Source organism: Leuciscus leuciscus, assembly GCF_965113295.1.
Source record: "Leuciscus leuciscus genome assembly, chromosome: 2".
NCBI lineage: Eukaryota > Metazoa > Chordata > Actinopteri > Cypriniformes > Leuciscidae > Leuciscus > Leuciscus leuciscus.
The window spans coordinates 40372269-40387543 of record NC_138726.1 but is presented as its reverse complement, the minus strand read 5'-3'; the positions used below and the strand labels follow the sequence as shown (position 1 = coordinate 40387543).

Here is a 15275-nt window from a genome sequence, read left to right as displayed (position 1 = left end):
AGAAAACACGGTAAGATTTTGGCAGAAAATACGGAACAATTGTTTAAAGTCACCATGAAATAAATTTTTTATGGAATATTGCAGTTTTTATTATAAATTATTGATCTGATTATGTTATAAAAATTTTTTATTAATTTTTTGTCTTAAATTCATGTTCTTGTCATCTTTCATCAAAATAACTTCCCCTCCCTCTGGCAACATCTCCTTTGATGACGTGTTCACCGGCACTATAAAAAAGTTTCATATTATCATAAATGGAGGAGAGAGAGATTGGGAGTAGTAGTAGTTTGTGTGGTTTTGGCTGTGTGCTTGACATTGCTTCACAGCTGTCAGGTGGTCCGCCCATTACACCACTAGATATTTTAACAAACAATGCATTGTTAAAAATTCATAAATTGGATTGTCAAATCCAAAATGTATGAAAGCAGTCCAGAGCCTAACTGTACTAACATTCCAGGTGTTGAGAAGGGTGATGCCAGGAACAGCCTTATGAACATCAGTTTCCATTCAGACGACTTTTTCATGTGTTTGGGTGCTCCTGGTGTCACTTATTTTTTGCTGTTATTCTATTGTTAGGTTTCCTTCTCCTTTGCAGAGCAGCCACACACTGCGAGACAATTCAGCAAATACCATGAACATGAAATGTTTTATTATAAATTATGTTTAAGGAAATGGTCCCACATTTATTCTAGTGTCAAAATGATCAGTCTTTCACAATTAAATCTTCAATTATGTAAGCATAAGCATATGTGAATATTAAAATGTAAATCTATTCCTGTACTCTGTACAGAAGATGCAGTTTCTCAAGACATTTTAAAGTCCAATTTAATAAAAAAACAAAAAAAACAAACATTTAAACATTTATTTTTCTTGCCCACTGGAAGGCCAAACTTTATGGATGTGCTACTCTGTATGCCATGAGCCCACTACTTATCTTCCTGTAGGCATATTACATAATTATCTGTTAATAATAACCTCATTACCAGAATTAATTACTGTTAATTCCTTAGGCATGATGTTAGAACCAGGGCAGCTATGCACAACTGATTATCTCTCAAACATACAAACATATTCAAAAACACCAATTTATATAGACAGATAGCGATAATATTTATAAAACTGCTTTCTTCTCTCTTACCTGCAGCAAGTATTGACAACTCCAAACATTAGGCTAAACCAAAACATTGGCAGAGAATCCTGTTCTAGTTGAAGAATAGAACTACTACTTCTATGGAACCTCATTGTATTATTGGATAAGTTAAAAGAGTGTGAAAATTAAATGGGCCACATTCCTGACGGGAGGATCAATTTTCTTTTGGTTCAGACAGATGGTATGCAGGAAATGGACCCCAAACCACCAGACTCCCTTTATGTCTTATGTGGGCTGAACCCAATCTCTGAACACACTGAAAAGCATATAAATCAGCAAGAAAAAAGATGACCGAACAGCATAAGACAGTTGGAGGTGAAGATGAATGAAAAACTGTGGTTAATTGGACTGAACTAATAGGTTTTGCTGTGCAGCTGAATTAAAAATGTTACAACACAAAATGTCAATTATAGTAGTTGTAAATTCCCTAGAAACATAAAAACCCTGTTCTTAATTTGAGTTGTTACCAGTCAGAGCAACAGCTACATTACTGTTACAAAGTAAGTTTAAAACTATATCAAAGCAAATAGTGTAACCAGGTTGCCAAAAGATTGGCTAGTTGTTATTCCTGAATTTTCTGGCTTTGTGGGCATAAGGACAATTAATTAAAAAAATTTTTTTTAAGTTTAGTTAAATAAAATACACTGTCAATATTTCTCAATTGATTTCTTTTTAATCAGTCAGGAAATAGAAACACATTTGACCTCTAAATGGAGCAATTTTTTTAAATTAAAACATTTAAAAAGGTGAGAAAAAAAGTAATTCAGTAGAAATAATAAAACCATGTTTCTTTACAAGACCCGAACATCAATTAATACTTTAATGTGTGCTTCATATTAGGCTGAACAGGTTTTACACACACATACATTAAAACATTAACAAAATAATTAAGCCCAAATACCTGCTCCTCCAACAACTTTAAAACCCACATTCCTTTTTACATATTTTGTACATCAACTCTAATGAGAAGGAAGTCTGTGAGAAAGTCGGTGTATGAGAAAGTGGCGCCTTTAATAGCAAGTGGAAACCTCTCACATCCTCTTGGTGACTTTTTTAAAGAGTGCAGCGGGCCCCATTGAGCTCAACTTGGACTTCCGCTGGTCAAGCTGAAGAAGGTTTCCCTCAGATACACTCCGTACTACTCTTCGGCTTGGCTCATTCTCCGAAGATACTAGATGCAGAGAAAGAGAACAGAGGGTATAAAGATTAGAATAAGAAAAACTATTTTGAGTTGTAATATTTCACAATATTATGCTTTACTGTATTTTTGATCAAATAAATGCAGCCTTGGTGAGCATAAAAAAAAACTTTCAAAAAATCGTAACGTCTCCAAACTTTTGAACAGTGGTTTAACAAAAAAAGTCACTGTTTACTCCTTTAATTTGCTTAATCAGCATATGTAATTAATTTAATTAATCGAATGAGAGGCTTTTTTAACATTGGTGCCTTATTTTCTTTGGTCATTTAATTTAATAGACGCAGCTCCCCAAAAATGTGGCAAAAATCACTGTAATGCACGGCCTCTAATGGCTTATTACTTTTGAAACTCGGGTAAATTCAGCCAAATCATGGCATTATATTACTAAGGAGAAAGAAAGCGCAAGAGCCATTGGGAGTGGGAGGAGGAGATTGTGCGGTCCTGGCTGTGCGCCTGACATTCTTTCACAGCTGTCAGCCGGCCCACCCATTACACTATTACAATACTTTACCAAAGATAATGGATTATGTGAGGACTTCATAAATGGAATATAATAAGAGACACTTATGTTCCACTTCCAAGATACAAATGGAGAGCCCATAGAGAGTAACTTAACTTTTAACTATTTTTCTGCATTTAGAATAGCATACTAACCTCCAAAACGTCGAATTCGCAGTGGTTTAGACGGCTTGCAGGGATCTCTCTTTATACGCTTGGGTTCTGCGGCCTGAGAACTTTCTTCTTTTCCAAGGTTGGAACTGGTACAAACAGACACAAAGTGAGATTTTGGAAAACACCAACAGTGCTAAATGTCAACAAGGCAAGATTTTAAACAGCTGTAGTGAACAGGTCCCACAATAAACACGTACCAGTTGAACTTGCGCTTGACCTGAGCAGCTGAGGTCATGGCCATGTAGGATGGTTTGGATCTTCGAAGGTCTAATAACGATGGGATCTGCAACCTAGGAACCAATTGGAGAGAAACATATTTACGGCAGCCAAAACAGAACTACCTAGTTCATTTTAACATCCGCATTATTAAACCATGCAAATGACAGTATGCGGTACCTATTAGCTGGCTCATTCCCGTTGTTAGCACGTAGTGCCTGGAGTGTTGAGTGGCCAGGGGGCTCGGGTGATAGGATGACTGTGGAATTACTGCCTGACGGGTCCTCCTCGTGACCGATGTCGATAGTGGAGTTTGGATCAAAGTGTTTGGAGGCGTGCGGTTGCCCCTCAGGAGTGTTCTGCAGCAGGAACATGCCCTCCTGCCTTAAGACCTCCTGAAGGGCAGGAGGATAATGGGACAGCACAGGAATGGGCCCAGCCTCATCTGGGTTCTCAGAAGACACAGAAAGCTTCCTCCTGACTTTTTTAGGAGGACATTCAGCCTCTGCCTCCTGAGGGCCTGAAAGAGAAAGGAAGCACAAAATTCACCAGCTTTATCGGAAGAAATCACCAAATGGAAAAAAGGCCATGTGATATACTGATTATTTCCAAGTCAAAGCTGAATTGTCAACAACATCATAAGAAATGTTTAAAACAGTTGCCATTTTAAAAACAGGTAACGATTGTTCTTATCGAACAAATCAAGTGCTCAAACTTGTTTGATTTGACACACATTAACTTCACTACAACATTTGACAAAATCAGTCCTTGGATTTTTTTTTTACTTTTGTTTTTAGACTTTAGACAAACAAACAAAAAAAACCAAAAAAAAAGTGTAAAGAAAATTAAAGAGGAAACAGACAGACATACTGTAGTTGGATAGATAGAGATACACAAAGGTTAGACAGATAGTTATACAGTTGGACGGATAGATCGATATCGAGAGAGATAGGCAGACCTGTTGTCACTTACCACAAATTATAACAAATGCAAAATCTTAATCAATGTGAAAGTTTAAAGGAGAATAAATTATAGCACTCTATCACAAACAGTAATGAAACAAAAACTTGCATTCTAAATCTGAGCGGTTTCTTTTTTTGTATTAAATACACCCCGTCGCCAGTTTTTTCATAAACTGTTGGGGACAAAATTGGTCATTGTAAAAAGTGTTGGGGCCAATAATGCTTGAATGAATCCTGACCAACACAAGTAACTGGGTATGTTATAATATTACTCAGTTACAGTAATCTGATTTATGAGGCGCATTCCTGGACACAAAGCTCACACACACACACTAATTTTACATGAATGATACAAATACACAAACATTATTTCCTCAAAAAACAGTGATAATTTAATCCACGCTTGTCAAGCGAGCGTTCGTGTTTGTAACACACCAAGAGCGGTATGTTGTTAAAGAGCAGGTTCAGTCAAGACAAGACAGTATGTGTGTGCCGGTGGGTGTATGTGGGTAGGGAAGGCAAGGGAGGCTCCAGGAAGCTGTTGGAGGGGTCTGACGTTGGATATTGAGTGGTGGAGTATGCCGGAGCACGTCGCAGTCTGGCTGCACACTGACTCACACGATGCAGAAAAGCGAGGGAGAGAAAGACACTGCGGCTGCATCTTAAGCGTTCTTGACCAATCGCAATGCTTCAGAGCTCCTGCTGGTTAAACTGTTGACACACAGCCATCTCTCCTTCTCTCTGAGTCAGTGCTGATTCTCAGAAATCTGGATTGCATGGGAGAGGACCTGACATCCTGTTAATGACTAACTATACTCACTTTTTTAGCAAAAGAAAGTTTGAGAACTAAACGCCTCTTCTGAAACTCTTACTGAATGCACTTTGCTTTGACTGCCTCTCGAAGCCAACAGCTATAGCGCACAGGCGATATAACTTCATTTGAGAAGCACGGGATGATCAGGTGACAAAGCACAGAAAAAAAAAAAAGGATGGCAGAGAGGATGGGCGGCAGACAGTGATGTATGGCCCAGAGCGGAGGCAGAGGAATAGGCGCGATCAGTAATTGGTGGCAGAGTGCTCTGGGTGGTGTATTTTTGGCTGGTGGGATTAAAACATGCATGAATCGCTATTTCTGGAGGAAGCCACTGCGGATTAGGGTCGGATGGCTCTCGCTCTCTCATTGCTTGCTCTCTTTTTATTGCAGAATTGTCCTCGCCCAATCCAGGCGCGTTTCATACTATATGTAATAGCTCCCCCCTCCCTGCACCGAGCAATGATTTTATGAATGAAATTCAGAAGGGCGGAGGGTCGGCGCTACTGAAAGAGGCTAGACGTAGATGGTGAGGTGAAGAGGAGACAGACAATGGAGATGGAAAGACTGACTGATTAAAAAATAAGGAGCACACAGATAAAAACATACAGAAACATGAAAGAAAAGAGTGAAGAGAGGAAGGAGAATGTAAAGAAACAGACAACAGACTGCAGACTTAAGTCTGAGAGGCAGGGGCGGCAGTCTCGTGCGCGTTGACACGTGACCCCTCCTGCTTCTGTCCTCTATTCCATCACTATTTTCCACCCTTTCACGCTCTCGCTCCCTCTCTCCACCGAGCACTTGAGCCTGAGTGCAGAGACAGTATCGTCATGAAGCACGTCGATGGTGGGGGTGGGGCGGAGGTTCATTCATAACCCTCTCTTTGAATCTCTGTATCTCTTTCAGTTCCTGCAGACAGGGCTCCGTCTCTATTGTCTTTAAGCAGGGAACGCAGAGCAGGACTAACTGAACACAGCTTTTATTTCCTGCTGCTTGAATGCCAGAAGAACTTGTTCAACAGTGTGAACCTTGAAAATAAGCATCTCTTTTTAAAACAGCAGCAAATTTATTTGGATGCCAATTTGAAAACGTTGCATCACATTCACAAAAATAGGATAGAACAGTTACACAAAAATGAATGGAAAACCTGTGTAGGACATGTAGTCTAAACTAAAATCTGTCTAAAAGGAATAAATGCTTTATTTCATGTTTAGAACAATAAAGGAATGTAGAGGTCATGAATATTGCATTTATTTGCTAAGTGCCGAAAATGAATCCTTGCAGAGCCAGCGACTAGTTCGTCCTTGGAATAGCTCAGTGGAGCAGACTGGGAACTTGTAAACAAGTTTTTTCCCCAGCGGACTGATAAAAACCTGCACAGCATTTTTTTCTTGAAATATGCATCATATTTTACGTTTCTTTTGAGGCAGCAAACAAATCATTATTTTCAAAAAGCTCCATTTTCTTCCACTGAAAATGAACTTTTTATACTGTCCTGACCTGGTCAAATCCCATATGGTGTTTGAAATTAATCATTCAAATTTAAACAACCATTGGACAAGGAGGGGGAGGGGGGTTGCGGGTAAAAAAACACAAAAAAACCCCACCCCAATCTCCTTGTCAAAAATGAAGAATTATAGACATAGGAAATTTGTTTCTAATAAATATGATGTTCGACAATGCAAAATATTCCCAATACTATCAATGCAGAAGTTTACAATATTTTTTCTAAACATAATTCTTAACAGTATCCATCTGTTTTCCCCCACTTCCCTCTTTTTCTTTCTTGCAGGTCTTTGTGTTTTCCTGAAATGTGTGTATTTCCCACAGCGTGTCTCAATCAAATGAGGAACACCTGTTCTGCAGCAAATATCATTACTCTCCATTTACGGAGCAATAACTCACCACTCCTATTTCCCAAAGCTTTCCTCTATTCCTTTTCCCCTTTCTCCCACCCCTCAAAGCTTGTTTTTGTATTTCACTGTGTCAGTATGGAGAATGTCAAGCAACTCTGTCTGTTCCGAAGTGAAAATAAAATAATTTGCATAATTATCATTTTAAAACTGTCAATTGTAAAACTGATATGATTTGGCTATTAGTAAAGCACTATTTTATTGTAATGCTTACATGGAAAATGATAAAGAATCGACATATTAAAAGGGGACTATTTTAAACAAAGCTAGTTTACAAAACCTTAAAGCCTTTAAAATTGTCGCAACACACACATGGGCTGTCAGTATGAGCAATGTGAAAGATTGGGGCAGCTGGATTGATGTCTTAAGCAGAGTATGTTGAAGCAGACCATGGAGAAAAATGGGGGAGACAGAGATGAGTTTACCTTTAGATGAGTGTGTTGGTCTGAGACGCTGAGAGGTTCGACGTGCGTGTTTCTCTGAGCCTGAGTGAAGATAATACATTGTTACTCATTTGAGCTGGTCCTTTCTATTCAATCCAGCATATACATCACACAGGGACTAAACACATCAAGACACATACATCTGCCAACGTTCACACAATGCAGATCACATTACACCGACACGAAAAACAGTAAATCACAAGGCAGACATAAAATGAGATCACTATGAGGTGGCTGTATGACACAAATGAGATGGCTCATCTTGGAAACAGGAAGTTTGCTGACATTATCCTTTTGGATTATTTCCTTACATCCTCAACTGAGGACATTACCACAAAACAGGAGAGATAAATAGCATTTTAAACAAGATCTAATTTTTGTCACACAGAGGTGATTGTTTTGTAAGAAAAAAAGAAAAAGAAAAAAAAAGATATAGAAATAAAGATTGTTTTGTAAGAAAATACATCAATTATTATCAACATAATAATTATATATATAAATAAAAACAAAAAAACAACAACAACAGACAAACAAAAAATCTGTAGTTTGGCCTGATGGTTATAGTCCTGGTGTTTATCTGCTAAAACGAATGCTAATGCTTATTATGATTGTCTGCATCAACAAAATGTTATTGAAATGGCAAATTTTTTACACATGTACTACCGTTCAAAAGTTTGGGGTCTTTTTTGGAGTTGGGTTCAATGTTTTTTAGTCTCTTATGCAAATACAGTAAAAACAAATATTGTGAAATATCATTACAATTTAAAATACTAAAATAGAAACCAGTTATTTCACATGATCCTTCAAAAATCATTCTAAATGGTGGTTTGTTGCCCAACCAACATTTCATATTATGAGGATTGAAAACAGTTGTGCTGAATATTTTTTGGTTATACATTTTTTCAGGATTCTTTGATGAACAGAAAGTTCAAAAGATCAGCATCTTTACTATTTAATGCGTCCTTTCTGAATGAAAGTATTAATTTCTGAACAGTAGTGTACTTTTAAGTCAGACATTGTGGGTTAGCTTACTCCTTTGTTTGGTGAAACACTTTATAACATCAGTTTGAAGTGATGATGAGAGATTTCACTCACTGCATGGCGTGTTCTGGTGAGACACGAGGTGTGAGAAAGACAGGATGGGCTGTAGATGAGTGCTTCCTGAAACACCATCATCCCTCTCCTCTGCTTTCTCCTGGTCTGCCCAGACCACACCTCGCTCCCTATGGACCAGGCGCTCTAGCTCCTCCCACTCAGCATCATCTGTGGCAATGCTAGCGGCCTTCAAAGCCAGGTGCTGTCGACGGCAGGTGGACAGCAGGGCGTTCACCAACCTGACAGGACAGGTGGAGAGCAAGTGTGATATAGTTGAATGATACAGATGGAGGCATTTACATTGCAAATTTCAAATTAATCTGAACACAAAGAACTTTCTACAAAGAACATTCCCACAAACACACTCAGATAAAGGGTGACTAAGTTCAAAATCATGAAACCTGGTGCATAACCTCTATGACTGTTGACTCATACTTGTGCGTGTGCGTGTTTTCCTGGTCTTGAACACTGATGAGGTGGCCCGTGTGCTTGATGTGTTGCTGAAGGTCAGAGATCTGCAGCTGCAGCTGATGGCACTGCAGTTCTTTTTTCAGCTCCTGTAGGCAAAAACACATCTTAACATAAAGAAGAAAAATGCAACAATCATTACAGCAACCTCAAAAGCTCCTTTCTAGTCCCTTGAAATGAATTGGGCATGAGTATATCAAAATAATTTTATTTAAAGTGAGTGAGTGAGTGAGAGAGAGCACACAAACACACACACACGATTAAATCACACATTTATCGTGAAATTAAGCATACACCATTTATCTTGTTTAACATGTTAATTTAGTCATAATTTGCTATATCCAGCAAAGTAAACTATCAGATTGATGGATGAAGATTTCTGCAAGCTTTTTTCAAGGTAAGCCAAAAAGACATAAAATAACCAAATGATATAAGGAGTCCATATAATTAATAAATGTATGCACACCAAAGCACACATGAATAAACTAAATAAAAAAAACATTACAGAACAAAACTTTTCAGAATTCACAGTAGGCTATATTATGTGTACAGTGCAACAGCAAAGAGCTTGTTTGCCAAACAACAACAACAAAAACAACCCTAAACCAAACGCATTTACCTACGGATCCAACAATTGCTCAACACAGCAACATACACAACAAATCAAAACATTATGCTGAAAGTGTGTGGAAACAATGTGATTGTAATGACATGAATCTGTGCATAAATACAATGTTTGATCGGTGCGTCGAGAGCGCAAAGCCACATACACTGTTTGCGCATCAATATAACTGTGTATGTTATAAATGTGTATAAATACACGTATGTATGTATGTATGTGTGTGTAATATATATATATATATATATATATATATATATATATATATATATATATATATATAGTCGTGCTCATAATTAATCATACCCCTGGTAAATATGATCAAATGGCTGTAAAAAATAAATCTGCATCGTTTATCCTTTTGATCTTGCATAAAAAAAATTGGCAAAAATCTAAACTTTCATTGAAGTAAAAAAAAAAAAAAAAAAAAATGAAATAAATGTTTTTCTCCAAAACACGTTGGCCACAATTATTGGTACCCCTAGAATTTTTTATGAATAAAATATCTCTGCATTATATTCCCATTAATATTTACCTTTTTTTTTTAGCACACCAGGGTGACTAGGAACATGAAATTGTCCAGCTATGACTTCTTGTTTCACAGGAGTTTAAATATGAGGAAACACAAAGGCCAAATTCCCTTAATCATCCATCACAATGAGTAAAACCAAAGAATATAGTTCTGATGTGCAGCAAACGATTGTTGAGCATCACAAAATAGAAAGTGGCTGAAAGAAAATAGCTAAAGAATTGAAAATCCCCATTTTAGCCATCAGGGCAATAATTAAGAAGTTCCAATCAGCTAAAGATGTTACGAATCTGCCAGGAATGTCCTATTTCTATACGTGTGTCTATATTGTCTTAATGGATGGTGAGGAGGAAAGTTTGAGTGGCCAAAGACTCTTCAATAATCACAGACGGAGAATTGCAGAGATTAGTGTAGTCTTGGGGACAGAAAGCCTATAAAAAAAAATATATATAATAAAACAACCTCTACATCCCCACATGTTGTTTGGGAGGTTTTAAAGAAAAGAAAAATCCTCCTCGCTCTTCCAAAAACAAACTCCAGCATATTCAGTTGTCAGACATGACTGGAACTGGCACAGGATTCTGTGGTCAGATGAAACAAAAAAAAAAAAGAGCTTTTTGGCAGCAAACACGCTAGATGGGTTTGGTGCACACAAGGATAAAAAGTACCCCATGTGTACAATTTAATATACCATTGGATCTTTAATGTTGTGGGCATATTTTTCTGCTGGAGGTCCTGGACTTCTTATTCAGAGACATGGCATCGTGGATTCTATCAAATATAAATATCAACAGATAAAAAAATCAAAACCTGACGCCTTCTGCTAGAAATCTTATAATGGGCCATGTTTGGATCTTCCATCAGGACAACGATCCAAAACAAACATCAAAATCAACACAAAAATGTGTTTGGGAGCACAAAATGAAGCTTCTGCCATGAGCGTCCCAGTTCCCTGACCTGATGAGTGGAGTGAACTGAAGAGAAGAAGCACAAACATGGATCTGTGAATCTGAAGGATCTGGAGAGATTCTGTATGGAGGAATGCTCTCTGATTTCTTGTCAGGTGTTCTCCAAACTCATCAGGCATTATAGGAGAAAACTCAGAGCAGTTATCTTGGCAAAAGGAGATCGCAAAAAGGTATTTAATAAAAGGGTATCAATAATTGTGGCCAACGTGTTTTGGAGAAAAACATTTATTTCATAATATGAATATGAAATAAATGCAGTTCTTTTTAACCTTTTATTCATCAAATATATTAGGCAGCAGAACTGTTTCCAACACTCATAATAAATCAGAATATAAGAATGATTTCTAAAGGATCATGTGATAGACTGGATGTCACATGTGACACTGAAGACTGGAGTAATGATCCTGAAAATTCAGCTTTGCATCACAGAAATAAATGATAATTTAAAGTAAAATAAATTGAAAACCAATTATTTTAAATTGTAATAATATATCACAATATTTTTTCTGTATTTTTGATCAAATAAATGCAGGCTAGATGAGGCTTTCAAAAACGTTAAAAATAGTAATGTTTCCAAACTTTTGGCTTGTACTGTACTGTATGTATGTATAAAAAAAAAATCTGACCAAATTACAATTTTAACCAAGCAGATTCATTTTTTTTAAAAACACATAAAAATGCAATCTACTTAAAAACAAGGAAAAATTATATTTGATCATTTTGATTTATATACACCAATATAACAATACAAAGCAATACATAGCAATATTTGTATTTATATTTTTACTAAACATTTTAATAAGGTATGTAAAATGAACGTTAATTATGCAATTAAAGGAAAATTATAGGCTTATGTTCTACGATATGGGAAAAAAGTAACATTATATATAAATCAGGACACAGATAGGGATGTGCAGTTTCCCATCTATTAGATGACAAATTTTAATAGAATGTCAAGCTCAGGAGTGGGACTCTCGTGGCTTTCTGGGTGAAGAGAACGACAAGATTAAACCATCTCATCTATGCGCTATAATGAGAAAGACAACAAAGGCAAGACACTACAAAAATGATGAAACGGCTTAGATGTTGTTTTTAGTCTAGCTCCTTGTTTTCTTTCTGTCTCACTGAAAATGCACCTTCTGAGGAGTCTTCACCCCCTCTGACGCAAGAAAACGCAAAACAGCAGAGCACAGAACATTTGATGGGCGGGTGCGTCACTACTCCGTTCTACTTCCAGGAAAAAAAAAAAAAAAGAAAAAAAGAAAAACAGGAGAGCAAAAAGAGAGTGAGAAAAGAGGTGTGGATTTAGGTAAGCAGCTGTAGGGAGTGATAAAGGAAAAACATTGATTTTTCTTTTATTAAGACATCCTCTGGTGGGGAAACAGAGAGAAGAGCTAAAAGAGGGGTGAAAGAGACACAGCGATGGTCACAGTGTCTTTCAAAGGGCCACAAATGAGGGAGAAAACAAAGATTACACAATATTCTATGCTTGTCCAATAAAACCAATGATTTTTTTTATAGTCTGTTGATGAATGTCTGCCTCCTACATGCAGACTGATTAACAGTGTGCATTGCCGCAAAATATTTCAATTGTTTCAGAAGAATGTCACTGCTCAGGTACATGAAGATATAGAGATACAATTTATGCCAGGTCTTCTAAACCTCTTTAAGAGCAGTTGGCTGTCTGATGAGCTCAAAGAAATGCTTCAGAAGAGCACCGCTATACAGGGCCTCAGAGAAGTATGTCTGCCTCAGACAACACAACACTGCAGACTGGCACCCTAGTGCACTGCTCAGGTGGAAAACATGAAAACATTCAATAATGGCATTTCAAAATGGATAAGACCAAGGCTGTCCACTCTGAGGCTGAAATGAGCCCTCAAAGAAATATCACGGTAAGCTGAAGGACAAAAAAACAACATATCTGTTGCAGGAGTAGGCGGTATGACAAATTCTTATATCACAATATATGATACAGCTATTTTTGCTGCAAATTCAAACCCAAAATGGTTTTAATATTACATAAACATGAAGTAAATGTCTATTTTTCAAGAGTCTAGAGATTTGATAAAGATTAAAGAGACAACTCATTTGATTCACTTTTTTAAAACTGGAAACAAACCTTCTGAAGGCAAGATAATTCATAACAAATCTCTCCATTCAGAGATCTGTTCATATTACAAGCAGATTCATATTACGAAATTAAGCAAAAAACATAAATCAACCTACAGTCAGGGGCCACAGAAGGCCTTTTGACAATCCACTGAGCCGCTTTTCCATTATGTTTCTTTGTAAACACGGGCTAGACGGACGCAGTTTGAGCATGACACTGTATTATAGCAGAAGAATATAGCAGAAGCTCAACTGGTTGACATTTCTACAACAGCATGTATATCGCCCATGCAGCCCTAATCTGAAGAAAAAGTGACCCAGCCCTGACCTCTGGAGTGTGACCTTCATGTCCAAGCAGCTTCATCTCATTTTCAACGCGGTGAAGCAATCCCTCGTTCTCCTGGAAGTGTTTTTCACTCTCCAACAAGCGTTTCTGCAAGTGCTCCTGGTGAGACTTTATGGAGGCCAGTTTACGCTCATATTTACAGGTGGCCTAAAACAAACAAACAAATGACTAAAACAGGGTTCAAACACATACTGAAAGAATTTCTAAGAATTTTCATGATTACTGGATAAGGATTTATAAAAATCATTTTTTAAACAACGGTTTATGTTTATGAATCAGTGTTGTTACCCTTTCGGCCCTGTTGTCAGGAAAGAAGATCAGGCTCTGCTGATGCCACAACTCCCTGTGTCTCATAGTCAACCTGCTTTCATTCAGTTGCTTCTCGATGTCCAGATGCTCTTTACGGACCTGCAGACGTGCTGCAAACACACTTCGCAGGGACTCAGACATCCTGCGCAAACACAAAAAGCACACAGACATTAGACACAGTCACCTATACTGCCTGGTGGTTAATGCATATGTTCCGACACACAAAAGTGGCATTTCACCATGATTTCCTATCCTCTGTACAATATATGTATATATTAAATAATAATGATAAAAAAAAATTCGGAACTGCGGCAGAGTGATAAACGCCAATAAAGAGCCAATAAATAAACAAATACAAAAAGTAGCTTAAAATAATTAATGGAGTTTTGTGGTTTAAATAAACTAGTGCAAAACAGCATCTGCTGCTGGTTATTAGAAAATAATGTTGACTATAAATCAGATAAATGTGTGCATAGTAATACATTTACAATAAAAGCAGTTTACATAATAGCCTGTGGAAAATTCAACAACATGGTTTAAAAACAAAAAAACAACATTCAGCAGGCTACAATAAAACGATGGCACTCTATTTTCTGATTTAGTTCCTCACTACACCGTCACTCAAAAGCTTGGAGTCATTAGGATTACGGTTTTTTATTTTTATTAATACTTTTATTCAGCAAGAATGCTTTAAATTGATCAAATGTGACAAGGATTGATACAGAGAATTATATATATTTATATATAAAAAAATGCTGCTCAAAGAAATAGAAAAATATTAAGCAGCACATCAATGTTCAACATTGATAAAAAAACTAAAATGATCAGCATATTAGAATTTCTGAAGAATCATGTGATACTGAAGACTGGCATAATGACTGCTGAAAATAGAAAAGTTATATTAAATGATAGTATTTCGCAATATTACTGTTTTCCTGTATTTTTTATCAAATAAATACAGCTATGGTGAACATGCCACCTCTGGCAAAAAATATGGAATCACCACAGGTTGTTGTTCCCCCAGCTTTTTTATTTTATAGCAAACCACTCACAGATGACTACATTTTTATTTAATTTTTTCAATTTCTTGCTTCATGAAATGTACCTCAAACAAATTCATATAATTTTTTTATTATTAATGGCATGCCTTTTTCCAGATCAAATAGAGGGGAAAAGTATGGAATCACTCAATGTTGAGGAAAAAAAATATGGAATCATCAGCCTGAGTTCTTTGAGGCATGGACTTCACTATTAAGCTGGTTCTAACTTTTTCAAATAACGGTTGACATATCAGCTTTGCACGATTGAGCCTTATCTGGACCATTTATTTAATTTTTTATTTTTTTTACCCTAAATTTCAATTGGATTGAGATTTGGAGTGTTTGCTGGCCATGTCATTGAGTTGATATGCCTTTCCTGAAGAAAAGCTTTAACACTCTTTGCACTGTGGCAAGATGCATTATC

The 15275-nt window shown here is 36.9% G+C and overlaps 1 protein-coding gene across 1 annotated transcript in view; it reads right to left on the bottom strand.

The window, feature by feature from the left end:
• Positions 1-2142: 2142 nt before the first annotated feature.
• kif18a (kinesin family member 18A) overlaps positions 2143-15275 on the bottom strand; it is a 37923-nt gene continuing 24790 nt past the window's right edge. Inside the window, exons 10-18 of the mRNA XM_082162591.1 lie at positions 13791-13953; positions 13485-13649; positions 8896-9017; positions 8461-8699; positions 7348-7407; positions 3417-3756; positions 3218-3310; positions 3003-3106; positions 2143-2321 (exon numbers count right to left, since the gene is read on the bottom strand). Of these exons, the coding sequence (XP_082018717.1) occupies positions 2182-2321; positions 3003-3106; positions 3218-3310; positions 3417-3756; positions 7348-7407; positions 8461-8699; positions 8896-9017; positions 13485-13649; positions 13791-13953 (1426 nt within the window). The 3' untranslated portion in view covers positions 2143-2181. The remainder of the gene's footprint in view (positions 2322-3002; positions 3107-3217; positions 3311-3416; positions 3757-7347; positions 7408-8460; positions 8700-8895; positions 9018-13484; positions 13650-13790; positions 13954-15275) is intronic.